The sequence below is a fragment of the Eptatretus burgeri genome, chromosome 10 (assembly GCF_056783735.1).
Source record: "Eptatretus burgeri isolate ZD-2024b chromosome 10, Ebu_testis_v1, whole genome shotgun sequence".
NCBI classification, from domain to species: domain Eukaryota; kingdom Metazoa; phylum Chordata; class Myxini; order Myxiniformes; family Myxinidae; genus Eptatretus; species Eptatretus burgeri.
In genome coordinates, this window is record NC_140970.1 from 56,034,150 (window position 1) to 56,060,044 (window position 25,895).

The 25,895-nt window shown below is 43.8% G+C and overlaps 1 protein-coding gene across 2 annotated transcripts in view; it reads left to right on the plus strand.

The window, feature by feature from the left end:
- FCHSD2 (FCH and double SH3 domains 2) overlaps positions 1–25,895 on the plus strand; it is a 183,968-nt gene that overhangs the window by 110,330 nt on the left and 47,743 nt on the right. For both annotated transcript variants that reach the window (XM_085898474.1, XM_085898475.1), the window contains 2 exons: positions 6,281–6,391; positions 18,776–18,937. In XM_085898474.1, the coding sequence (XP_085754600.1) occupies positions 6,281–6,391; positions 18,776–18,937 (273 nt within the window). The remainder of the gene's footprint in view (positions 1–6,280; positions 6,392–18,775; positions 18,938–25,895) is intronic.

Below are 25,895 nucleotides of genomic sequence, written 5' to 3' on the forward strand. Positions count from 1 at the left end.
ACAACACAGCTAAAATCAGTGCTCCTTTTAAGATTTGGATCTTGCTCGATAACAAATTCTATGGCATTTTCAAACGAGCTGAGGATTTGGCTGAGGTTTTTCATGGTGAGATGCTTGGATGAAGGTGTCACAGCATCTTCTTCTTCCTCAAGAGCCCACTGCTGTTCCAACTCCATAAGATCTTCATTGCTTAAGGGTTCCGCATGAGACTCCAGTAAGTCATCCACGTCCTCTTCGTCAACCTCTTCAAAACCAGCCTCCTGCGCCAGGTCTACAATTTGACTTGTAATCAACGGAACATCAGCAAACCCCGTGAAATTGTGGACACACTCAGTCCACACTTTCTTCCACACAGCGTTCATTGTGGAGGCACTCACCTCCGCCCATGAATCCTTAATGTTTTCCAAAGCCATTTTTATGTTGTATGTTCGCCAAAACTCCTTGATTGATAGCTTGTCCTTATCAGTTTTTTTGATTAGCTGCAGCATGGTATGCTTAACATAATAGGCTTTAAAAGCAGCAATAACTCCCTGATCCATAGGCTGTAAAAGTGAGGTAGTATTTGGTGGTAAAAATACTACCTGCACGTTTTCACACCAGTCTTCCATTTGCTGAGGATGGGCAGAAGCATTGTCTACAAGCAGCAAAGATTTGTTGTCAATCTTGTTCTCCTTGGAGTACTTCTCAACATGATTGGAGAAGTAATTGATCACGTAATCGTGGGTCAATGCCCCAGTCATCCAAGCCTTTGTATTTGACCGCCATATTACGGGAAGTTGTGGCTTGAGGCAACCCTTTAGCGCTCGTGGGTTTTCAGAAACGTAAACAAGAAGCGGCTTGAGTTTTACATCCCCTTCTGCATTTCCACCGAGTAATAAGGTCAGCCTGTCCTTTGCTGCTTTAAACCCTGGAGCAGTCTTTTCTTCTCGTGCGATGTATGTACGGGAGGGCATTCTTTTCCAAAACAATCCGGTTTCGTCAATATTGTAGACTTGCTTCGGTGAGTAACCCCCCTCCTCAATCATCTTCTTCAACTTTGCTGGAAACTCTGATGCGGCAGCATGGTCCGCATTTGCTGCCTCACCGCTACACTTCAGGTTGTGGAGGTTGGCGCGATGACAAAACCTCATGAACCAGCCTCGGCTAGCTGTGAAGGTCTCTGCGCCTTCACCCTTTCCTTCAGCTTCCTGTTTCTTCTTTAAATCGTTCCACAAACGACGCGCTTTTTCTTGTATCACAGCAAGAGATAAAGGCATGCGACGTTTAGTTTGATCTTCTATCCACACACATAATAAACGCTCCATGTTGTGCATGGCACCATCTCTCATTCTCGTTAGTGTCGTTGCACTCGAACTGGTCGCAATCTGTGATATTTTCTTTATCTTTGCCGAACTTTGAACGATCGAATGTACAGTCGATGCAGCGATTGCTGCGCGAGGCCGATTTCCGTTGTCCCTTCACCTCATTCATGTCTTTTAATTATATCCAATTTCACCTTCAATGTGACAGCCTTTCGTTGTCGCTTGAAACGAGGTGTGCTCGGCAAAAGACTTGCGGATCGCTTGGGATTCATACTGGAAGGTATGCAGGCGAGCGTGAAGAGAATACGTACAGTACAGCATACAGTACATGCGCAGTAAAGTGAAAGTGTGTTTATGCGCATCCTGTGTGATTGTTGTTTTCTGCAGGGAGTTTGAAACTTTTTTTTGCGTTTTTCCTTGCAATGACATTACGATAGGCTTAAAATGTTTGCGATAATTGAAAAATTAGTCATTAAAACTAAATTACGAATAATCGAAACTACGATATGCGAACTTCCGGTTAGCGAGGACTTACTGCACCTTACCACCGGCAACAAACCAGCTCGTTCACTCATTCAACATCTATCGGTTGGACACGGGGAATTCTCCATTATTTGCACTACCTCAACAGCAGATACAACGAGTCCAAAAAAATACAGAATGCGATCTGCATATCTGGTGACTTGCTTGATGTCATATTTTCATATCACACCCATTTTGTAGCATCTTCATTGGCTCTTTTATGAAACACAAACTGGAAGAGAAACTCTTTATGATGACATAAGATAATATGTCATCAAGCTCCAAGGTACATTTTAGAGCTAGTCCAAGCTCATGTGCATTGTCGTTCTTGACTTCATTCAAGCAATACCATCAGACTGACTGAAAAGAGATCTAGAAGGTCATGGAGGGATAGCTCTTTACTTGTGGTGGAACCTCACCTTTGGAACAATCTCCTCTATTATATCTCAAAGTACGTGTATGTCTAAGTCTCGAGAATATTAAGTGCAACCTCAAGAGTTGATGAACAGTGTTTTCATTGAGAATGACTTTGGATCGTATCTCATTTCATTTGATATTGTTTGTACTTGGAGATGGTTTTAAATTGTAGGTAACGAGCAAGGACCGGTATTACCCGGTGCTGTTATAATCCTGATGGCATTTTGAAGAAATCGAATTTTTTTTTGTTTGTTTTTCTATTTTTTTGGTTGGGGGACTAAAACACTTCCCTACCCCCACTAAGGAATGGGGTCTGGGATCATTTAGTATTACCTTTTACAGAGCTACAAAGGCTTAGGCCTTAGGCACTATAGAGTAATTCAAAAAATTAATCCCACTTGTGTTTCAAATTTTTCAAAAAACATCTTGCCTAAAACACTCCCAGGCACTCACTGATGAACTTCTGAAAGTTTGACGAAGATCCGTTTGGCCATCTCTGAGAAAAATGGTGACAGACAGACACACAGACAGACAGACAAACATCTCTCATAGTATGCAGTAGATTTACATTAGTTTAATTTAGTTACATAAAAATGTTTTGTGAATTAGAGTGTAATGTATTTGAATGAATTGTTATGCCCTGAGTGTCTTCATTGACAGATATGTGTGCTGAATGAATATTAAACGTTATTATATTTTAACTGTATCCCATAACAAGCAATGAGCAAATCATTCTCACTGGGTATACCGGCATGGTGCCATTTAACTAAAAGTTGATAAGAGCATGTTTACCACCAATGTAAGAAATGTGCAGTTGAGGTTTCATGTTGTTCTTCGAAATGATAGCTGCACCTCATTTCCCACTGCGATTTGTCCATATGTCCATCCACTTGCAGCACCTGGGTTCTTGTTTGCATCTGTTCTTGAAGGGGTGCAGCAATGCCACTGATGTTGTGCCCCCGATAGGTTGGAGCAGAAATTTGGAATACAGTGACATACTCATCAACTTTTATTTGATAAAATTAATTGTTTAACTTTCTTTTTGTCTGCCAATGCCGAACAATGCTGTCATTCAACAAAACTAGTATGCATTATGAGGCTTCCTGCAACAGAAAAAGCATTTGTTAAACAAAGTTGAGGGTGGTTCAAGGGTAACTTGGATTTGTTTTATTGTAGAACCTGGAAAATAATAGTTTGATGTTGAAATTATGTGCAATTTTATTGTCAACTGTGAGTACGTGCTAAGGAAGTGACATCAACCCTGTTCAAAGTATTTTGGGTAAAACCAGTATGGCGGCCAACATTGTCATGTGTGCCGTGGAACAGAGGCGTATCATTTGGTGTCTTATGACGGAGAAGTACGTCAAACCAGTTAAAATCCTTATGAGTGTCTGCACCATTTGGTTACTCACCTTTCACAAGCTTTCCTGCTTGAATGGTGCAGTCAGTTCAAGAATGGGTGTGAATCAGTGAGCATTTATTATTTCCAACCAACTTCTGTCACGCGAGGAAACGTTAACTGTGTAGAACAACTTATTTTAGAGAATGGCCGGATTACTATACTGTATGTGAAAATGCAGAATGATTTCATGCAAGTCTTGGAAGTGTGGAAACTATTGCAAGTTCTCACTTGAAATTAATTGAGGTAAATGCAAGGTGAGTATCGAAGGACCTCATGATGTATCAAAAGCCAACTCTTGTGGGCATTGCTGTCGAGCTGCTGCAACACTACCAGAGAGCAGCAGATGATTTATTGAAGAAGTTTTTGAACTTTGACGAGAACTGGGTCTGTCATTTCACACCGAGTCAAAATGAGCCAAGTAATTTGAGGTTCAGCTGTCAGCCGGAAAGCTTAAGGCAACAGTGTTTTTGGAAACTTAGCGTTTTGTTTCAGGTTGTATTTCATGAGTGTGGACAAACCATCAACTCGTAATTCGGCAAGTACACCAACTTGTTGCGCAATAATGTGGAGCAAGCAGTATGCAGATGATGGCCCTCCATGTATGCTATCATGGTGCGATAAATCATGCACTGTAATGCTCACGCTCACAAAATTTTGGTGATTATGACTCTAGCAGAGAAGGTTTTGGAAATTCAAATTATCCCCCATATAGTCCAGACTGCCTCACTTTGTGGTTATTAACTCTTTAGTCCACTGGAACAACATTTGGGTGTCATTTAGTTCACCACTGATGAACATATCAAAGCACATGCTGAAAAATGAATGCGTGTCCATCCCCAAGGTTTCTACACCAATGAGGTATTACCACATCAATGCGTGTGTAGCGGTGGAATACTTCGAGAAATAGGGGTTGTTTTTAGCTCACCTGAAATGTAGTTATGGGGAGCTTGAGGGATGGCGCGTCATCCGTCCGTCCATAAACACTTGCAACTTCTTCTCTGAAACTACACACAATTTTAATGAAACTTAGCCACAACCTTTATCACCTGGTTTGTACCAAAATTTGTTCACGGCATTAAAAGAATCGGGCCCTTAGGGGGTCAGTCAACAGAGGGACGGACGGACTGACGTGTTGCCTTTGGGGTTGCCTCCAAAGTAGGTATTTGCTTTCTTCCCCAAAACTACACACACGATTCCGATGAAACTGAACCACAACCTTCATCACCCGTGATGTACCAAAGTTTGTTCACGACATTAAAAAAAAATCGGGGTCTAAGGGGATATACGGGGGAGTTGCCCCCCAAAATATGTGTTTGCTTTCTTCTCTGAAACTACACACACAATTTCGATGAAATTTGACCACAACCATGATGTTCCAAAGTTTGCTCACTGCATTAAAAAAAATCAGTGGTTTCCCCCCCCAAAATACGTATTTACTTTCTTCTCCGTTACATATTTTGTGGGTCATCCATGCCTACCAGTGGTTCCCGAGTTATCTTATCCAGCCGCTACCAGGTGAGCGCCCAGGGGTATTGCCCCTATTTTTTTTTATCAACTTGCGTGTACTTTTTTATTTTCTTGAATAAATAGTCCATGTCAACCTTGCATTACCCTTATTGTTGTTGAAATATAATATACATAAAGCATTGAAAAATATAGTTTGCATTCGTGCAAGTCCTGGTTGCATTTGAAATGTGCCAACATTTTCATTACAAGCAGTTACTCGATATTGGTTTCGTCCACTGTGTAAAACGGTGTATGATAGACTGTACTGAATAGCCCCGTCCCTCACCCATGATAGACCTTACTGAATAGCCCCGTCCCTCATCCATGATAGACCGTACTGAATAGCCTCGTCCCTCACCCATGATAGACCGTACTGAATTGCCCCGTCCCTCACCCATGATAGACCGTACTGAATATCCTCGTCCCTCACCCATGATAGACTACTGAATAGCCCTGTCCCTCACCCATGATAGACTGTACTGAATAGCCCTGTCCCTCACCCATGATAGACTGTACTGAATATCCCTGTCCCTCACCCATGATAGACCGTACTGAATAGCCTCGTCCCTCACCCATGATAGACCATACTGAATAGCCCTGTCCCTCACCCATGATAGACCATACTGAATAGCCCTGTCCCTCACCCATGATAGACCATACTGAATAGCCCTGTCCCTCACCCATAGACCATACTGAAGAGCCTCGCCCCTCACCCATGATTGACTATACTGAACAGCATCTGCCCCTCACTTCTCACCGTTCCTTGTGTGTACCAATATGCTTGTGGTTTGGTTCGAAAACTTGCTAACATGTGTTGAAAGTTTGGATTTACTTAATTCATTTTTCTGACATACTTTTCTTTGTGTCACTTATCTTCCCAAAGAAAATGGTATGAGGTTTTGTTCTTTTAATAAAAAGCTTTCTTTTAATCCCCCCCCAAAAATATCAAAAAATTCACGACTGAGCTTGATTCTTTCATCATGTTACTTCATCCTGACCCATCCAGTCCAGTACAAACCTTAAATTTCTTACTTTAGTACTCAAACCAGTTATACCGTATTTCTGATGCAAGTAAATGTGACATGGCATATTGATCTGTGTTTTGATGTGACTGACATTTCAACTTTTCCAGGTACTGAGCAATCTGGAGGAGCAGCTTTCTCAGTTGCAACTTGTGGAGACTCCACGACAGGGCTTGGAGGCAAAATTAGTTGAGGCACAGAACAACAGGCACAAGGCAGAGGTATACTAAACCTTGGTTTGGGAGTGTCGGAGGGGGTTTTGGGTTATGCCTTGGATATGGTGTTGAAACGGTATATCACTTCGGGCTACAATTGCCTCTGTTGCAACTGGAACAACTATGCAATTGATTTTTTTTAAGATTATAACCTTTGTATCCTGCCTGGAAGGATAGCCTAGAGGTGTGAGCATTCACCTTTGACCTGTCTAGCCTGAATTCAAATCCTGACCCAGCTATATAAACTGTCATTCTGGTGTTTCGCAGGCAGGTTCAAGGCATCGATGTGTGTGCCATCCCTCAGGTAGACATTGAACTGGGCGTCCTATCTGACGGCATTTGTTGGTGAACGTTAAAGCTCTCACGGTGTCCTTCATGAAGAGTAGGCGAGCTATCACCGGCACCCTGAATAAATTCCAAATTCCTGCTCGAACCGAATGAGTCGCACATCAGCCTGGACCATTGGTTGGTTTACCCAACGAAACCCACAATCTCAACATCAGGCTGGTTCATTAAAGACTTGGGCCAAAAACGTTCCCCAGCCAACCCCATGGGGTGGGAGGAATTGTGACCATTAAAGACTCATCAATCGCTGTTTCCACATAAGCAATCACCTGGTTGTATGTCTTGAAAAATGGCAGAATATTTGACTCTCTCGAACTTCACCTTATATGTCCTATGAATCCCCATCACTTCCTTTACTCCTATATTCTCCTAACCCCCTTTTGATTTCCTCTTGACTCCTCTAATTCCCTACCTGCCTCCCTTTCTTTCATCAATTCCAAATTTGTCACCATTCTTCCACCCTCCCCGTTCCCCTCTTCCCAGTGATACATATAACATGAATCCTAATGCCATTGTACAGCCTGTTCAGTTTTTAGTGGCATTTCTTTTTCATTTCAAACTGCTTTGGTGCTTTTAATCCCACGATGACAGGGATATGAAAACCAGGTGTGGGTGCACATTATCAAAGAGCTTGTTAACTCTGCAAAAAAAAAAAAAAACATTTCTCTGGAAATCTTTCCGCTGCAGCTCAGAAAGTGTTAAGCCTTTTTAGTCATTTTGTTTTGGCCAATTTTGCTGTGTGCTCATTAACTGGGATCAGGTGGCCAGTCATTATGCTACCTTCTTGCTCGGCTCATCTTGACAACCGAGAAAAACCGAGATCTTTCTTTTCATGTTTTTTTCATTTTTCCTCATTGTCCTTTAAAAAAAAATTTCCTCATTATTTTACTTTTTTCTTGTCTTCTATATTTATCGCATTTCATATTCCTGTTAAACCAGACAGCTTTTGTTTATATTACCCTTGTCGTTAATATAATGGGAATTTACAATAACACTCTACAATTATTAAATATGTCTTGAATACATGATCTGCTCCACACCTACGTGTTACAGTCTGAAATATAAGGTTGGCAGGTATTGTTGACCGATGCTGCTCTTCCCTGTCTGGTCTACCCTGGCAAAAACAATGATCAAAATGATGTTCTCCTTCTCTTGGCCTTTTGCAGACATGTGCCTCAGACATACCTGCATTTCCCTTCTCTCCACCCTTCCCCGAAGCTTGAATAGTCATGCATCGTCCCAGTTAAAACCACTGTTCATGCAACAAATATCTAGGTTTGATGCAACTTGTAATTCCTTGATAGATGTCTTGATGCCTGTGTTGCCAAAGCTGATTTGTTTCATTTTTATTTTTTGGTGTATTACAATCACTTGTCATTATTTGCTTTTTATTTTTGTGAAAGCGCATTCTGTCAACTGTTAATATATACCGTGCCTTCACAAAGTATTCACACCCCTTGACTTTGGTCACATTTTGTTGTATCACAGCCTGAATTTAAAATGGATTTAATTTTTTTTGAAAAATTCACTCATCTATACAAAATCTCTCTATCTCTGTATCTATATCTATATCTATCTCTATATCTATGTCTATCTCTATGTCTATCTCTATATCTATCTCTATATCTATATCTATCTCTATATCTTGCTCTATATCTAGCTCTATATCTAAATCTATCTATATGTCTATCTCTATATCTATCGCTTTATCGATCTCTATATCTTTATCTCTCTCTATATCTATCTCTATATCTCTATCTCTATCTCTATATCTATCTCTATATCTATCTCTATGTCTATCTCTATATCTATCTCTATATCTATCTCTATGTCTATCTCTATATCTATCTCTATATCTATCTCTATGTCTATCTCTATATCTATCTCTATATCTTTATCTCTCTCTATATCTATCTCTATATCTATATCTATATCTATCTCTATATCTATATCTCTATCTCTATCTCTATCTCTAGCTCTTGATGCCTGTGTTGCCAAAGCTCAACTCTAGCTCTAGTTCTAGCTCGAGCTCTAGCTCTATATCTAGCTCTATATCTAGCTCTATATCTCTATCTCTATCTCTATCTCTATATATCTCTATATATATATATATATATATATATATATATATATATATATATATATATATATATATATATATATATCTCTATATCTCTCTATATCTCTCTATATCTCTCTATATCTCTCTATATCTCTATCTCTTTCTGTCTCTCTCTCTCTATCTATCTCTCTCTCTCTCTCTCTCTCTCTCTCTCTCTCTCTCTCTCTCTCTCTCTCTCTCTCTCTCTCTCTCTCTCTCTCTCTCTCTCTCTCTCTCTCTCTCTCTCTCTCTCTCTCTCTCTCTATATATATATATATATATATATATATATATATATATATATATATATATATATATATATATATATATATTGTTACGTTTGAGGGGGGGGTATGCATTCAAAGGGTAATTAGGATGTTTAATTAGGTATGCCATGCTGTTCGAGTTTACCAGGATCTCGATGTAATAAGTAGCAATTCAGTGGTGATAAGTTGTCTAGTAAATGTTCATTTCTTCAAGGGGGGAAATGATAATTGTCACGTAATGAGATAGGGACACGGGATAGGGTAAGTGTGTCTGCGTAAACCCCTTTTGGTATTCTCTGGAGACTGGCCGTGACGTCACAGGACAGTGCAGCGGATGGCTCCGCCCCGTGATCACGATTGGCAGAAGGCGACGGCGGTGGGCCAATAAACGGCTCGATTGGAAGTGACGAGGACAGGAGGATAAAAAGGTTCTGTCCGGGGTCGAAAAGGAAGAGGAAGAAGATCGGGACAAAAACGATCGTGTTTTTTTGGTGTGGAGGCTGTTGCGCGGGGAGCGTCCTTGTTGTTGTGCTGATTCGATCGTGTTCTTCGTCGTGTCTTGGAGCCTTGCTGAGCCTCGTGCCTCACCTTGGTTGGCTCTGGGGTTCTGCTGACTCGGAGTACGGGGTCGAACGGCGGGCGGACCTGCCTCCCTCTCCTGCTCGCAACTTGGCGCCAGAACTGGTTCCCTGGCGGCTGTGAGCGGACTTGGGCCAAGACCAGGAGGTCGACAGCACCACGGTTTCTCCTGCCCCCTGACGAGAGCAAGGCCAGCTCGTCCGACGCCGATCCAGGGACAGTTGCGTCCACACCACGGTCCAGCCTGACCACCAGAAATAGCTACGTATTGTGTGTGTGTGTGTGTGTGTGTGTGTGTGTGTGTGTGTGTGTGTGTGTGTGTGTGTGTGTGTGTGTGTGTGTGTGTGTGTGTGTGTGTGTGTGCTTGGCGCCTTAGAGGGTTTGAGATCTGTATATTCATTGGAATTGTCTGTGTTTTTCCCCACGCCCGATCCCACACCATCCCGTCGAATCGCCCCGGATCCCTTTTCTTGCCGAGTCTTGTTATTTCTGGTTAATAGTAAAAACGAATAAACATCATCAACTCAGTGAAAAGTGACTCGTGCCACCTTCCTCGTCCCGTTTGCGGTAGAGCGATTAGAACCGCCATGTTTGGGTTACAAATAAATAAACCGCCTCCATCGTTTCGGCTGATTCTACGTTGGCGGGACTGTTTAAGTCCCGTGGACGTCACATTGGTGTCAGGGTGTTGGATGTTCGAACCCCTCTAAATTATATTTGGTATCGGGAGAACATACCAAGATTAAAATCTCGCCACGAATTGGAATATAAAATTACTACAGAATAGCGCGCGAGCGCGGGAAAATTTTGGCGGGATTTTTCAAATTTAAATTAATTGGTGGCAAACGGGACTTCTGCACCATGGCGGATGTGCAGATGTTTGAGGAGGAAGGCCACGTGTCTGGCAGTGAGTCAGGGGAAGAAGGGAGAGACGGGGGTAGGGTTGTAACCTCCCCCATTCCGAGCGTGGACCGTGTTTCATCGCCCGTAACGGGGCCGGCAGCGCCGGAAACCGGCGCGATGTCGATCCAGACAATGTTGGAACGTTTAAGAGGGGACATGACGGTACAAATGGCAAATCAATTCGTGACACAGAGGGCAGAAATGACAGATCAATTGGGGGTAATGGGGGAACAGTTGGGTGCACGGATTGATTTAATGAGGGATGAATTGGGGGAAAAGATGGAGATAATGAAAACTGAGATGCAGGAGTGTGTGGATGTTAAATTGGGGGAAATACAAAGTAAATTCGAGGATAGATTGGAGGAAACAAAGGTAGAAATTACATTGGAGGGGGAAAATATACGAAAAAAATTGGTAGATAAAATTGATGCAACGAACATTCGGGTTTATAAAGTGGATGAAAGCCTGGAACGTCATCGTGCCTGTGTGGATGCTCATATGCAGCTGCAAGTAGAAGAGTGGGGAGAGCTGAGGAAGCAAGGGATGAATTTGGCGGAGGAGGTAAAAGAATTGGAGGCTCGTTTGGACGAACAAGATAAAATTATGAGCCAAGATGAAGTCTTGGATAAAGGCCTGGTAGAGCCGTCTTTTGTAAGTAGAGTGTCCGGGTTGGTTGAGGAGCAGCTACAAACTCACGACGGAGCCTTGGAGGAGGTTGTGCAGGCCCAGAAGGTCCTGCGGGAAGAGGTGAATCGGTCCATTCAACGTTTGGAACAGGAGGCAAAATTGACCCATGAGACCCTCACCACAAAACATCTTTGGCCACAGTGGGCTCCGAAATTGGATACGCAGCCACAAGGGTGTTTGATCCCTGGGCTGGATTCCGACAAGAGAGAAACTGAGAAGCGGGCCACCGTAAAAGTGATCCCCCTGGTAAATTTCGACGGGTCAGGGAGCGTTGAAGCTTTTCTGACGCAATTTGAGTGCATTTCCCGACTAAACGGGTGGAATGAGCGGGAACGTACAGGGAATTTGGTGGCAACGTTGCGGGGACCAGCCGCAGATGTGTTAAACGTGATCGCGGAGGGGATGTTGACCAGCTCCCACATTTGCGAGGCGTTGAGCCGTCGGTTTGGGTTCGCGGAAAACTGTGATCTGGTGCGGGCCCAGCTCCAGCACCGCAGATTAAAGCCGGGTGAGACAGTGCAGGAGCTGGCACAGGACATTTACCAATCAGTCAGGATCGCGTATCGGGACCTTACAGTGGAGGCATGGGACAGACTGGCACTAGAGAAATTTTTAGCTGCTCTTCCTGACCCTGAGGTCCGAGCGCTAGTGGAGTTACAGGATCCACCCACCGTTCACAGAGCGGCTGAGTGCGCAGCCAGGCTGGCCTCGTGGAGTCGGCCGGGTCAGGTGCCCGAGAGGCCATCGGTGACGGTCCGACAGGCGGAGATCCAGGATCAAGGAGAGGGGCTGGGAGAAATTGGCATTACCCAAATGTTTCAGGAAATTTGCCAGAAACTGTCAAGTTTGATAAAGGGTAATCCGGTAGTTAGTGCGCCAAAGCGGCGGGGTCCAGCCCAGCCAATAGAGCAATTCGATTATGGCCGAGGGGGTCCGGAACCGGAAGAGACATTTCACCGATACTCACGGGGGCCTTTTAAGGGGAGTTGTTTCCGGTGCGGGCGAAGAGGACACATGCAACGATATTGCCGGTACCCGGCGATGGAGGGACCCTCCAATAGACTTTTAGACTCGGAGAGGGTGAATCCTCCTGCTGAACCGCCAGGTCTATCCGAGATGCCCTTTCATAGGTCGGGTCCGGAGATCACTGTCGGGGGTTGGGAAAACTAGATGGGGCTGAGCATATAGGGCCATGCACGGCTGGTGAGATTGTGGCGAAGTGCCTCCTTTAGTGGAAAAAAATGAATTGTGGGAAAATTGGCATGGGTTTGTAAGTTCTGCTGGGTTTTAGAGTGACAATCGGGACAGTGGGTAATTGGTAACAAAGCGGGCACAAGTGGCTGTCCAATGGCTGGTGCGTGGATCGGGTGAGAAGTGCTGTGTGAGTTGTTTTAAGTTAAGAAGTGAAATGTATGGTGCACACATTGATTTTTTATTAGACATGGTGTGGTAACAGGGAAGGTCATGGTCGGCGAAGTGTTAGAAATGCAGGTGTCACATGTAAGGCCGATGGGGTGGGGGAGTCATGTGGGTTTTGTGGGTGGGGATGATGTGCTTGTCCACAGGGATTGCTGAAGCTCACGGTGAGCGTGAATTGCGACCCCCTTCAAGGAGATTCACCACCTGGTGGCTAATGGTGACAGTGTCTGGAGGCAACTGGGAGAGGGTCTGGTTGGGCGACCAAGGTGGGTAGGACCTTGGCGACCCAGGAAGGCCAGAGGAGCCAGTGAGACCCCTTCCAGTGTGTTGTACGGGATGAGAGCTGATGGCTACCAGGGGGGTGGGAATCAAAGGGAGCGGGGCGGAGAAACGTCTGGGTTGGACTAAAGCTTACCTGTGGGCATGGTTGCACCTGAGATGCCCCCATCATCTTGTGGTAACCCACCCCACGGCCACGACGGGATTCAGCCTGCATGATTAAAATGAGGACCATGACCTAGAAATGTGATGATGACCATGGTGTGAGTGTTGTGAAGATGTATGAGTCCCACTCGATCCCGCACAACTTGACATGTGCAGCAAGGGCATGATGTCCGCATAATTTTGGGGCAAGCAAATTTGAAAATTGGCTCCCCAGGTAACGCTGGGTCTATTAGCATCCACTGGGGGAGGCGGTCAAGTGTAAATATCCTGTGAATAGTGTCGTTAAGGCTTAGAGTAGGAATGTAAAGTATAAGTGTTGTGTTTTTGTGGAACCTTTTGTTTCCCCTCCCCAGATCACTGGAAGAGTGTTGGGCAAGAGCGATGATCCAGAAGATGGAGTGCAACTTCGCTCAGTGCTCTCATGTGATAAAAAAAATAAAAATAAAAATATAAAAAAACGAATGATTGTTTAGGCGAGGATAAGGCCATAAGGGGGTAGTACATTAAGCAGGATAGGTAAGTTAGCTGCGACTCGCTGCCCATTGCCTACTTTATTTCGTTAGGTTAATTAGGTGTGAGTCAGTAAGTGTTAAGGCTGGTACGGTTGCGCCTGTGATATACCTTGCAGGAGCTGCGGTACCAGAGGAGGGGGCAGTGTTATGTTTGAGGGGGGGGAGTATGCATTCAAAAGGTAATTAGGATGTTTAATTAGGTATGCCATGCTGTTCGAGTTTACCAGGATCTCGATGTAATAAGTATCAATTCAGTGGTGATAAGTTGTCTCGTAAATGTTCATTTCTTCAAGGGGGGAAATGATAATTGTCACGTAATTAGATAGGGACACGGGATCGGGTAAGTGTGTCTGCGTAAACCCCTTTTGGTATTCTCTGGAGACTGGCCGTGACGTCACAGGACAGTGCAGCGGATGGCTCCGCCCCGTGATCATGATTGGCAGAAGGCGACGGCGGTGGGCCAATAAACGGCTCGATTGGAAGTGACGAGGACAGGAGGATAAAAAGGTTCTGTTCGGGGTCGAAAAGGAAGAGGAAGAAGATCGGGAAAAAAACGATCGTGTTTTTTTGGTGTGGAGGCTGTTGCGCGGGGAGCGTCCTTGTTGTTGTGCTGATTCGATCGTGTTCTTCATCGTGTCTTGGAGCCTTGCTGAGCCTCGTACCTCACCTTGGTTGGCTCTGGGGTTCTGCTGACTCGGAGTACGGGGTCGAACGGCGGGCGGACCTGCCTCCCTCTCCTGCTCGCAACTTGGCGCCAGAACTGGTTCCCTGGCGGCTGTGAGCGGACTTGGGCCAAGACCAGGAGGTCGACAGCACCACGGTTTCTCCTGCCCCCCCTGACGAGAGCAAGGCCAGCTCGTCCGACGCCGATCCAGGGACAGTTGCGTCCACACCACGGTCCAGCCTGACCACCAGAAATAGCTACGTTTTGTGTGTGTGTGTGTGTGTGTGTGTGTGTGTGAGTGTGTGTGTGTGTGTGTGTGTGTGTGTGTGTGTGTGTGTGTGTGTGTGTGTGTGTGTGTGTGTGTGTGTGTGTGTGTGTGTGTGTGTGTGTGTGTGTGTGTGTGTGTGTGTGTGTGTGTGTGCTTGGCGCCTCAGAGGGTTTGAGATCTGTATATTCATTGGAATTGTCTGTGTTTTTTCCCCACGCCCGATCCCACACCATCCCGTCGAATCGCCCCGGATTCCTTTTCTTGCCGAGTCTTGTTATTTCTGGTTAATAGTAAAAACGAACAAACATCATCAACTCAGTGAAAAGTGACTCGTGCCACCTTCCTCGTCCCGTTTGCGGTAGAGCGATTAGAACCGCCATGTTTGGGTTATAAATAAATAAACCGCCTCCATCGTTTCGGCTCATTCTACGTTGGCGGGACTGTTCAAGTCCCGTGGACGTCACAATATATATATATATATATATATATATATATATATATATATATATATATATATATATATATATATATATATATATATATATATATATATATATTTCTTTCTCTGGTTTTCTTTGTTCCTTATGCATGGCCACATTTTTTTTAAGTTACAAACTCCAAACTTTGGGAAAAATGTAACTTTGTGTGGGGGGTAACATAAGCTATGTGGCTGTGGCCTCACATGGGGGTGTCGGGTGCTGGGGGTGGGCATAATATTTTCCACGTAAATGTGCACTGTGTCACATGGTGGTGGCAGAAGGTATTACAATTTCCTTTTCTTCCTGAGCAATGCTGAGATTAAAGTAATCACTTCTCACTGGTAAATTTGTCCTCCTTCCCTTCTCCCCATCCCAACCCCCCCCCCCCCTCCCAACAGAGTGACCTGTCAAAGCCTGTCATCGTGTGTGAGACATTTCTAGTGGGAAGGGATATCAGGACATACAGGGGGACAAAGGGGAAGGGGAACGTAATGTGGGGAGTGGGGGGGGGAGGGATTAAAGCACTCTATGCATCATTAAATTTGGCAAATAGGATGACCATTTGGTCCGTCAGTGATGAGTAGGCTCTGCTTATACCCCATAATGACAAAGTGAAAACATTTTTTTCCAAATGTTTTGAAAATTAAATCGAGAAACATCTAATATATATCAGGATTGAGCCCCCGGAGTCAGTACTTTGTAGAAGCACCTTTGGCAGCGATTACAGCTTCGAGTCTTCTTGGATATGTATGTATCAGCTTTGCACATCTAGATTTGGGGATTTTCTCCCATTCTTCCTTGCAGATTTGCTCAAACTCTGTCAAGTTGGATGGGGATTGTCAGTGAACAGCAATCATCAAGTCTTTCCACAGATTCTCAAAGGGATTCAAGTCTTGGCTTTGGCTGGGCCACTCAAAGACTTTCACGTTCTTGTTCTGAAGCTATTCCAGTGTTGCTGGCTGTATTCTTGGGGTCATTGTCCTGTTGGAATGTAAATCTTCACTGCAGCCTTAGCTCTTTTGCACTTTGAAGCAGATTCTCCTCAAAGATGTGTCTGGATTTGGCTCAATTCATTGTTCCTTCTATCCTTACAAGTCTCCCAGTCCCTGCTGCTGAAAAGCATCCCATAGCATGATGATGCCACCACCATGCTTCATGGTAGGGATGGTGTTAGATGGATGATGAGCTGCACTCAGTTTCTTCCAGATGTATTGCTCTGCATTCAGGCCAAAGAGTTCAATTTCGTCTCAGACTACAGAATGTTTGCCTTATGCTCTCAGAGTCTTTCACATACCTTTTTGCAAACTGCAGGCGTGCTGTCATGTGCCTTTTTCTCAGAAGTGGCTTCCGTCTGGCCACTCTCCTGCAAAGCCGAGATTTGAGAAGTGCTGCAGAGACTGTTGGCCTTCTGGCAGCTTCTCCCATCTCAGCCAAGGAACTTTGTAGTTCTGTCAGAGTAGTCATTGGATTCTTGGTCACCTCCCTGACCAAAGTCCTTCTTGCCCAGTTGCTCAGTTTGGTTGGACGGCCAGCTCGAGGAAGAGCCTGCATAATTCCATATTCTTTCCATTTCCTAATTATGGAGCTAACTGTGCTCTTGGGAACTTTCAACACTCCAGAAATAGTTTTATACCATTCTGTAGATCTATACCTCCTCACAATTCTATCTCCAGAGACAGTTCCTTGGATTTCATGGTGGAGTTTCTTCCTTGACATGCACTGTCAACTGTGGCGCCTTCTATAGAAAGGTGTTTCTTTCTAAATAATGTCCAATCAATTGAATTGGCCACAGGTGGACTCAAATGAAGTTATAGAGACATCTCAAGATTCAAAGGAAATTGGATGCACCTGAGCTCAATTTGGCGTGTCACAGCAAAGGGTCTGAATACGTATTGATGCAAGACATTTCAGCTTTTCATTTTAATTAATTTGTTACAATTTCTAAAAAACAAAATTCCACTTTGACATTTTGGGGTAGTTTGTGTGGATTGGTGACAAAAAATCTCAGTTTAATCCATTTTAAATTCAGGCTGTAACACAACTAAATGTGAAAAGGTCAAAGGGGGGAGGGGGGGTGAATACTTTCTGAAGGCTTTCATATTTTAGAACTCATTATTATGTAACTGTTGAAAATATTGGTTATAATGTATAACATATCACCATGATTAAATGAATGAGGTATACTGAGACCCATCAAAGATAGAAACTGAATGTGTCATTACCTGCCTTTTAGAGGTTTAAATGTACGATGATGTCAGCAAACACTTACAGGGTAGTACATATATGTCTTGGTTTACAGGGTAGTCCTGCAGGGTACTCCATATATTTTTGCCCTATTGAAATTTAATCCATTGATGTATACGTATATTGTAATGACATATAATGTCTGACAATAAAGTTCCAGGAATAAAGCAGCAGAAAATTTTATTGTAAACATACCAATTATGTTTCGTGGTCGCCTTCAAAGTAATATCCCTGGGAATGTCTACCGTATACACGCTTGCCAGCGTCGCTAACATGCTTCAGAGCACCCTTGGAAGTCATTGCCTGAAAGGCCATTCAGCTCTTTGGTCACAGCTCTCGGATTTCTTTTATTGATGCAAAATGAGTTCCTAACATTGGAGTTTTCAGTCTTTGAAACAAGAAAATAATAACATGGAGCCAAGTCAGGAGAGTACGGAGGATGTTCCATCACAGTGATTTGTTTGTCTGCTAAGAATTGCCTCACAGAAAGTGTGTGTGTGGGAGCATTGTCGTGATGGAGGATCCACTTGTTTAGTACGAGCTCTGGTCTGACAGTCAAAACATGTTTTATCATACTCTCCAAAACTTCACGGTAAAATGCTTAGTTCACTGTTTGTCCTGGAGAGATCGTGATCTTCTGACTGAACGCATTCTGACAAATCAGAACAACCCTGGAGCCTTCCTTCTTATTGTTTGTTGCTCAGGTTATTTGGGACCATCTTGTCGCACACCTTTCTCATGTTGTGTTTTTCAGTTGAAATCAATTTAACAGTTTCTCTGTTAAAATTCAACTGGTCCGCTATCAATCTGACTTTAAAACGTCGGTCAGATCAGACCAACATTCTCACCCTTTCAACATTTTCATCCGTTTTGGCAATTGTTGGGCGTCCCGACCATGCATCATCATTCAGTCCATTCTCCCTTCTACAAACTTATTAGCCCACTCAAACACACGTGATCTTGACATTGTGTCTTCCTTGTACACAGCTTCAAGTTGTCATAAATGTCCGTGAAACTTTCATTTAGTTTTACCAAAAACTCGATGATTCTCTGTTCCATAAATTTGTCGTTCACCTTCAGAACACGATAGCAACACTTTCAATTTCACCAAAACTCCAGTACAGCTACAAAACATGACCGATCAATACAATGGCTAACACAGTACTGGCAGGAAGATTAAGATGCATGTCCAATTATGAAACTCAAGCCAGTGCTGCCACCTGTCAAGAAAAAAAAAAGTCCTGGAACTTTATTGTCAGACCTCATATTTGTATTACTGTTTTTATTTACAACACATTAAATCAACCTCATGATCAAAACAACTGACAAGGAGCATAACAAACTGAGAAGAAAGTATTATTTGCTAGCTGTCATTAATAAGATGTGTGTACCACCCTGTACTTCTTGTGCATCAGCGTTTGCAACCATTCTTAATGTGTTTCTACTTTGTACCTTCAAACCCACATTGTGCTGTTATAGACCGAGAAGCTACGGGCTGAGGCTTGTCTAGCAGTGCTGGAGCAGGCGGGAGTGGCAGTACAGGATTGGCTGTCGAGTGCAATGAGTCGTACCAATGAAGAGCTTGAGAGGGAGCAACAATCAAATGAATCTCGACTTTCAAATGGAGAACTTTCTCCCACGGTACAGGACTTTTAAAACTCTCAAATGTGCATGGCATTTACATGTTGCATGTTGAGGCTTGCCAGTATATTTTAATTCTTACTTTTCCATATGATATTATGATGCTTCTGTGATGAGGAAAAAAAGAATATGCATTCATATCACACTTTGATATTAAACTTGTCAATATTGTGCAACATCTAGAATCAAACAAGAAAAAGAGCAATCAGAGATTGCAGACCCTCGCCAGGACTTGTTTTGTGTGGTGTTGTGTGGTGTGTTTGTGTAGTTTTGTGTGGTGTATTTTCTGTGGCATTTGTGTTCTGGTGTGTTACGTAATTAATAAGAGATATAATTAGAACTGCTACTTTATAACTGTTGACAGTGATGACCAGGTACCAAGATGTCCCGCTTTGATGCAACCCTGCTTTGATCGGACACCTGACCCTGACCCATGGTATTTTTTATTATTATTATTCAATTGAATTCAGAATGGGATTAAAATAAATTAAATTCAGATCAAATAGGTACAGTCCTGCATTGGAGTAATTCGCCTGGTGTTGGCTTAACGGTTAGGGTGGTGGGCTTAGGATCCAAGGATCCTGAGTTCAAATCCCACTCAGCTGTTGAATTAATACCAGGTGGGGGATGACTCTGCCTGTCATCCTTCCGAGGTCGGGAAAATGAATGCCATCTTGCTGGTATCCTATGTCGGAGTGGTGACCCGTCCAGGATTGTGCCCAATAGCCAAGGAGACTGCTTAGGCAGCACCAATGCTCTGCACAGAGTATGGTCCCGATGGATGGATGGATGTTTTATGCTTTTTCCAGTTGTGTCCCAAGGACAGCAGTTTGTCAGTACAATTTGGTGGTGGTAAAGTCAAAGTGATTGGAAGGAATATTGCTGGATGCAAAATCGAACAACTGTCGAGAAGTGATTGTTTGCTTTTGAGAATTGTTTGCTTTTTTTTTTGGAGAAGTGATTATTTGTCGAGAAGTGATAAGGTCTTTGTAAGTTGGATTTGGGAGCCATTCACTTGACTATTCTATCAATAGCATTGCAGGATTCCTTTCTGTGGGATGACGTGAAAACGGGCCATTCTGCCTCAATTCTGAAACGTTTTGATGGATTTGCAGGCTGAGAGAGTTAAGTCGATGATCCTTTTCATTACCCTAAAATGCTCACAAAATTTGATGAGGTATTTCTTGGTATTGGTGGACTGCAACAGTGTCGTGGTTGCTGCGTTCACAAATAATGATGCAGCTCACATGGGACTCCTTTCTTTCCTATGTATTAGTCGGACACAAATCGATGCAAGGTTACCTGCAAGTTGTTCCAGTGAAACGATTGCACTTCATCCCACATAATGAACAAATACTTGTCTGCAAAACCCTTAACAACCAGAAATGTTGTTGCTCAAACTCTCTTCCTCCCCACCCCCTCCCCACCTTTTGGAGCAATCAAAACACCCACTATGCATGAAGTTGTAAACATTTCTCAAGCTGAAAATTTACCCCAAGAGAGATGATTATTCCATTACAGAGTGCTGCCAAAAGAGCCTTCAACTAAGGCTGGAATTTCGCTTGGGTGCGAGCACACAATTGCAGACCTTTATGAAAGGTACCGTAAAATGTTTATCACCTATATGGGAATGCCAGCAGATGGGACAGCTGACTTAACGCCCACACTAAAAAGTGGTGTACTCATTGAACCAACTCAATCATGCAGAATAGTTCTTTCTCTGGTTCCAGCAACAGGACACTATTGAGAATTGGACCTGGACTAGGCAGTTCAAAGATGAGGAAGCTATCGCTGAGCTGTTCTTGTGATCTCACTGTGACTGCAGCAAAATGCAGGAAAGAAAAGTGAAACAGAAACCGTGCAATCTGTGGCAATCTGTGCCTCAACTTACTTACATTAAACATATTCGACGACTCGTTCGGAAACTTGACTGTCAAATTGTGTACAGTATTTGTAAAGCAGGTGTTAATTGGATGTATGCAGTGTGATATTGTATTAGGTGAGGCTTGCACCTGTTGGGATTAGAATGTACATGTTCACATTTCATAAACTTGTCACACTCAAACTTGCTGGAAGTAAACAAGGCCTAAGCTGCCTAGATTATTGGATAAGAGGCAGTTATGTATTTCAACCGCATGGAACATCTGTTATCGTCATGGTAAAAGAGACATTTTTCCCTCCTCTTTCAATGAACACACTGTGATTACATACCAGCAAAAGTATCTCTCCCGAGTGACGGCAAAAGTTTAAGATAATCGATCAATTTAAAATTATTTCATGGACTTTAAAAAGGTTAATTATATGTTGCACTCTTGGTTTCACTCAGAGCCAAAGCTCTGAGGTACTTATACCACCGTGAAATGGTGGTGCAACATCGGGTGGTGGAGGGTGGATTTGTCAAAAAAACAAAGAGTGCAATTTGACAGTCGATTTTCCAACTGAGTGGTCAAATATGTTTCATGTAAGTTGAGGCACAGATTTCCACAGATCGCACGATTTCTGTTTCACTTTTCTTTCCTGTAATTTCAAATGAAACTTCTTCCTGTGAACCTGGGCCTGAAATTCTCCATCAATAATCAGATTTTCCACTAATTTGGCTTTGAAATGCAAGTAACCGACTTCACCATCTCCATTCAAAGATCATATATTCCTGGCTGGTACTCATTTTGCCAACCTCAGAAGGATGACAGGCTGAGTCAATCCACCTGATGTTATTTGAGTGGCACGACAGGGGCTCAAACTCAAGAGCCCAAGATCTTAAGCTAGCCACCTTAACCGTTAAGCCAACACCAGGCTTGTATCATTGATAAGCAGGACAGATGGGGAGCCACAATTTGGCCTTCTGTTCACAGTAGTTCAGCACATACTTCTGCCTCACAGTAATGCCAAAGAGGAAAGTATTTTCTGACAAGTTCGCAAGAACAAGATCGATTGCTGAAGGCACTTGTCAAATTCAGTCACCCTGCCTGCTCTCCTCGCATGCAAAACCAACTGCTCCTGTAAAACCCCGGGTCATCAGTTTGATCCACCGAGAGATCTCGTCAGAGAGGCCTAGAAAACCTATGGTGAATACAATGCCGAGCACAGTCACATGAAGTGACTCGTCAGTCAGGTCATGGTCACGTCGGTTTGATTGATCTCTGTGCTCGTTTGGTGCTCCACCATCGTTGAGATGAGTCCACACTTAGACTGTAATGGTAAGTAAACATTTGAGATGAGTTCTGAACAGCTGCAAGACCACCTCATCAATAAACGACTATCTTGGTTTTCTGGTGTATTTTGTGTCTTGAATAGCGTTTTCACCACTTTTGGTTAAAAAAAAAAACAAATAAATAAAATATATACCTGCTTTTTCAATTCCTACCAACCCGTTTTTCATCACTGCCAAGATGGCAAACGCATGATTTTCTTCCTGACAATTATGGGTGGAGTCAAGCCAGCTCACCAGCCCAATGCGTTTGAAGGATTAATACTCACAAAGCTTCATTATGTTTTGAATACACAGTATATGTCCCTTCTATTCCTCTCTGACTCATCTCAATTTTTTTTATTTTCCCAACTTAGCCCCGCACCTTCTTCCCCCATATTTTCTGACATAAAGAAGTTGATGGTCCTTTAGCTGTCTGTGTTTTTGAGTTGAGGTTATTGAGCATCATTCTTTGCTGATGACTACACCCTCTGCCGAACCATCTGTCATCCCTCAAATCGGCAAGCAGCAGTCTCTTTACTCTGCATATCTGAATAAAATCACAAGCTGGTCCAACACCTGGAACATGTCTTTCAATCCTGACAAATGTCACACTCGCACTGTGTCGCTCTGAAAGAACCATCAGGACACCCCACCCCCGCCCCCATCTATTTTCTCAACAATCCTCTTGAAGAAGTCCTTTCATTCAAGCTTCTGGGTCTCACTATCTGCCATGATCTTCCCTGGGAAAGCCACATTTCCAAGCTGGCCTCCAAAGCCAGTCACCGACTGGGCATCCTCCGGTGTGCAAAGTTCTTCCTTGGCACACCTGAGCTCCTGACCACATACAAAGTTTCCGTCTACAGCCTGATGGAGTACTGCTCTCCCCTATGAGCTGGTGCTCCTGCCTCTCACCTTTCTCAGCTTCACGCTGTGGAAACCAAAGCATTTAGTATCATTGGTATCTCCCGTGATGAGGCTGAGTCTTTTGCTCTCTCACTCGCTCATCAAAGGGCAGGGTCGGTGGTCTTTCTGTCTTCCATCATCCTCTCCAGCCTGCCCCCCCCCCCCCCCCGCTCTGTCACATATATGTCCTCCCCATATTTCTGCAGGGAGCTGAAGGTCCACCAGCAACCCCCTTCTGGTAAAACTACCAAAATCAAGAATCACTGCTCACCTTCACCCTTTCATTCCTCTTTTCCCCCACCTTTGGAACAAAATCCCACTCTTCCCTCCAAGTCTTCAAAACAGCTGTTCACCACCATGTCTTATCTTCCCCCATCCAAAACTACGATCTTTTCTACCCCTGCCAATCCACCCTCAAACCCACCTCCTTCAAATTCCCTGCTTTCCTTCCTGAAAGTCCCTGTCGTGTCCATCTTGTTAACCCTGTGTACCCCGCCCCATCCCTCTCCCTTCCACAGATCTCCTAATGTCTCTGTTCCACAGTGTTTTTTTCCTTTCCTCTCCCACCCCTCTTGTCTCCTGCTCCCTTTGTTGTACGTTCTGTGTGTTAGCTCTCATGGGCCTCGACAGTGTATACAACAAATAAAAATCCCTTTTGTACGTTTACAACCTTGGTTGGTCTGAATCACTCCTGATAATCTGAACTGTCTTATCTTGTTCCATACAATATTTTGAGGAGAGATCGATCTGAAAGCTTGGACACTGTTGGATTCAAAATCATATCAAGGACAAATGTGTCCAAGAGCCGCGTCATAAAGGTTTTGTCTTCACAAGAACAAGAAGAACAAGAAGAACAACACAGAGCTCTCTTAGAGCCGGCGTTCGCAACGCGACGTGGCTAAAAAAAATTTTTTTGTTATTTTGTCTTGGTTGTCTGCAAAGATATATAGTCGAGATGCCAAACAGCCATTTCAGGGCAAAGCGTGCTTTCGCGTCATTATGAAGTTTTTTGGTTGATTCATCATCTCTGAGCTATCCTGAATCAGAATCAGCCAGGTGCCAGACTCGCGCCCTTGAGGATTTTTTTTAGAGGCGAAAAACAAAATGGCCGCCACCGACTTTCGATAAATTATGTTTTGGGCTATATCTTCACTTGTAATGATTCACTTACACACACAATTTTGGTGTCTACTGCTATGTTTCATGCGACAGACAAGGTAAACGTTGATGATTCTCTCAAGATTGGATGACAACAGATGGCGCAATTTGAATCTGGATGGCCAACAAGCTTCAACAATACACTAAGGCCTAAGTCACATTTGCTCTACGGCGAGGATACGGCAGCCGTACGCCCTCTGAATTGACAGAAACGTGCGGCGGCCGCAGAGTTTCTGAGGTGGCCTCAGGGTGGCCCTACGCCGTATGGCTATATTTTACAGGTCGTAGGATCGCCGTGGAATTATAGAGTGGAGTTATAACTTTTTCCATTTCTACGTTCGCCATAGCAATTCGACAAGCTGAAACAAAAGAACTGGTTAAAAAATTTTTTTAAAAAAAACCCCACTCATTACCGTCCGTCTGGCTGCAGGTTCGCCTTAGGGCCCCCCTGCGGTCCCCCTGCGGTCGCCTTGCGTCTGCCTTGAAAATTCTATGGCCACCGCAGGAACGCCCTAAGGTCACCGTGCGACATCAAATCAAAGACCATACGGCACCCCCACGTTTTCGGTCTCCACAATTTATAAATACGCCGTGCGGCTCCCCGAAAAATAAAAACATATGTGACTGCTACATTATGTGACTGTGAAAATACTGCGGCCGCCATATAATTGCTAGTGGCCATAGATTTTGGAGACCCCACGGCCGCCGTAGCAAATGTGACTTAAGCCTAACCAAGAAAGTGACCCTGATGACTTCAACCAAAAAGAGCATCAAGCTGCATGGAAGGCCAGTATATGATACCAAATTAATCTACACCCAAGTTATATGTCTCCAACAATACAGGGATATTGATATCAAGGATGTCCTCTCTTAGGAACTGTCCCCTGTACCAGCCTCCTTGTTTGATGAGAGCGGTGCGATGCGGGCTCATTCAAAAGCAATCCTGAAGACGAAACTCCAAGTTGTGCAATCAAGTCGAATCAAAGGTGTTCCAGATGCTGTCATCATCGATGGATGTGCCATGTTATGGACTGTACATTGGCCCACAAATGGGACAGTTGATGATTATGTGATCAACTTCATGGGAACCATCAAATACCACCTGGAGTGTTGTGACGTATACCTGATTTTCGACAGGTACATCAAAATCAGCACAAAACAAATGACGAGATCCAGTCACGCAGGTCTTGATTCAAGTCGAAAACATCAACTCAACTTACACACAACACTTCCAGCACAAAAAGTGGTCCTAAATGTAGCCTCCAACAAAGTACAGCTGATCGATTTGATCTGTCAGTATCTGATGACCCACATTGTGGACAACCAGACCAAACTGGTGATCACCGGAAAAGATCCTACACCAGTACAAGTATGGAACAATTCCACTCTCCAGAGACAGGATCTGAAAACACACCATGAAGAAGCAGATGCCATCATCATCCATCACTTAGTTAGAATTGTGTCAGGTGTCAGTGGTGACTCACACATCAAAGTGGTCTGCGACGATACAGATGTCTTTGTCCTGTTGATTCAATCTCCCTCAAGGAAAAGATGACTGTGGATGTCAGCATGGAGAGTCCGTGTGCTGGGAGGAAGAACGTAGACATTCGCCAAACAGCACTGAAACACAAAAGCATCGCCGAATATCTGCCTGCTGTACATGCTCTGACCGGATGCGATACTGTGTCGTATTTGTTTGGCATTGGA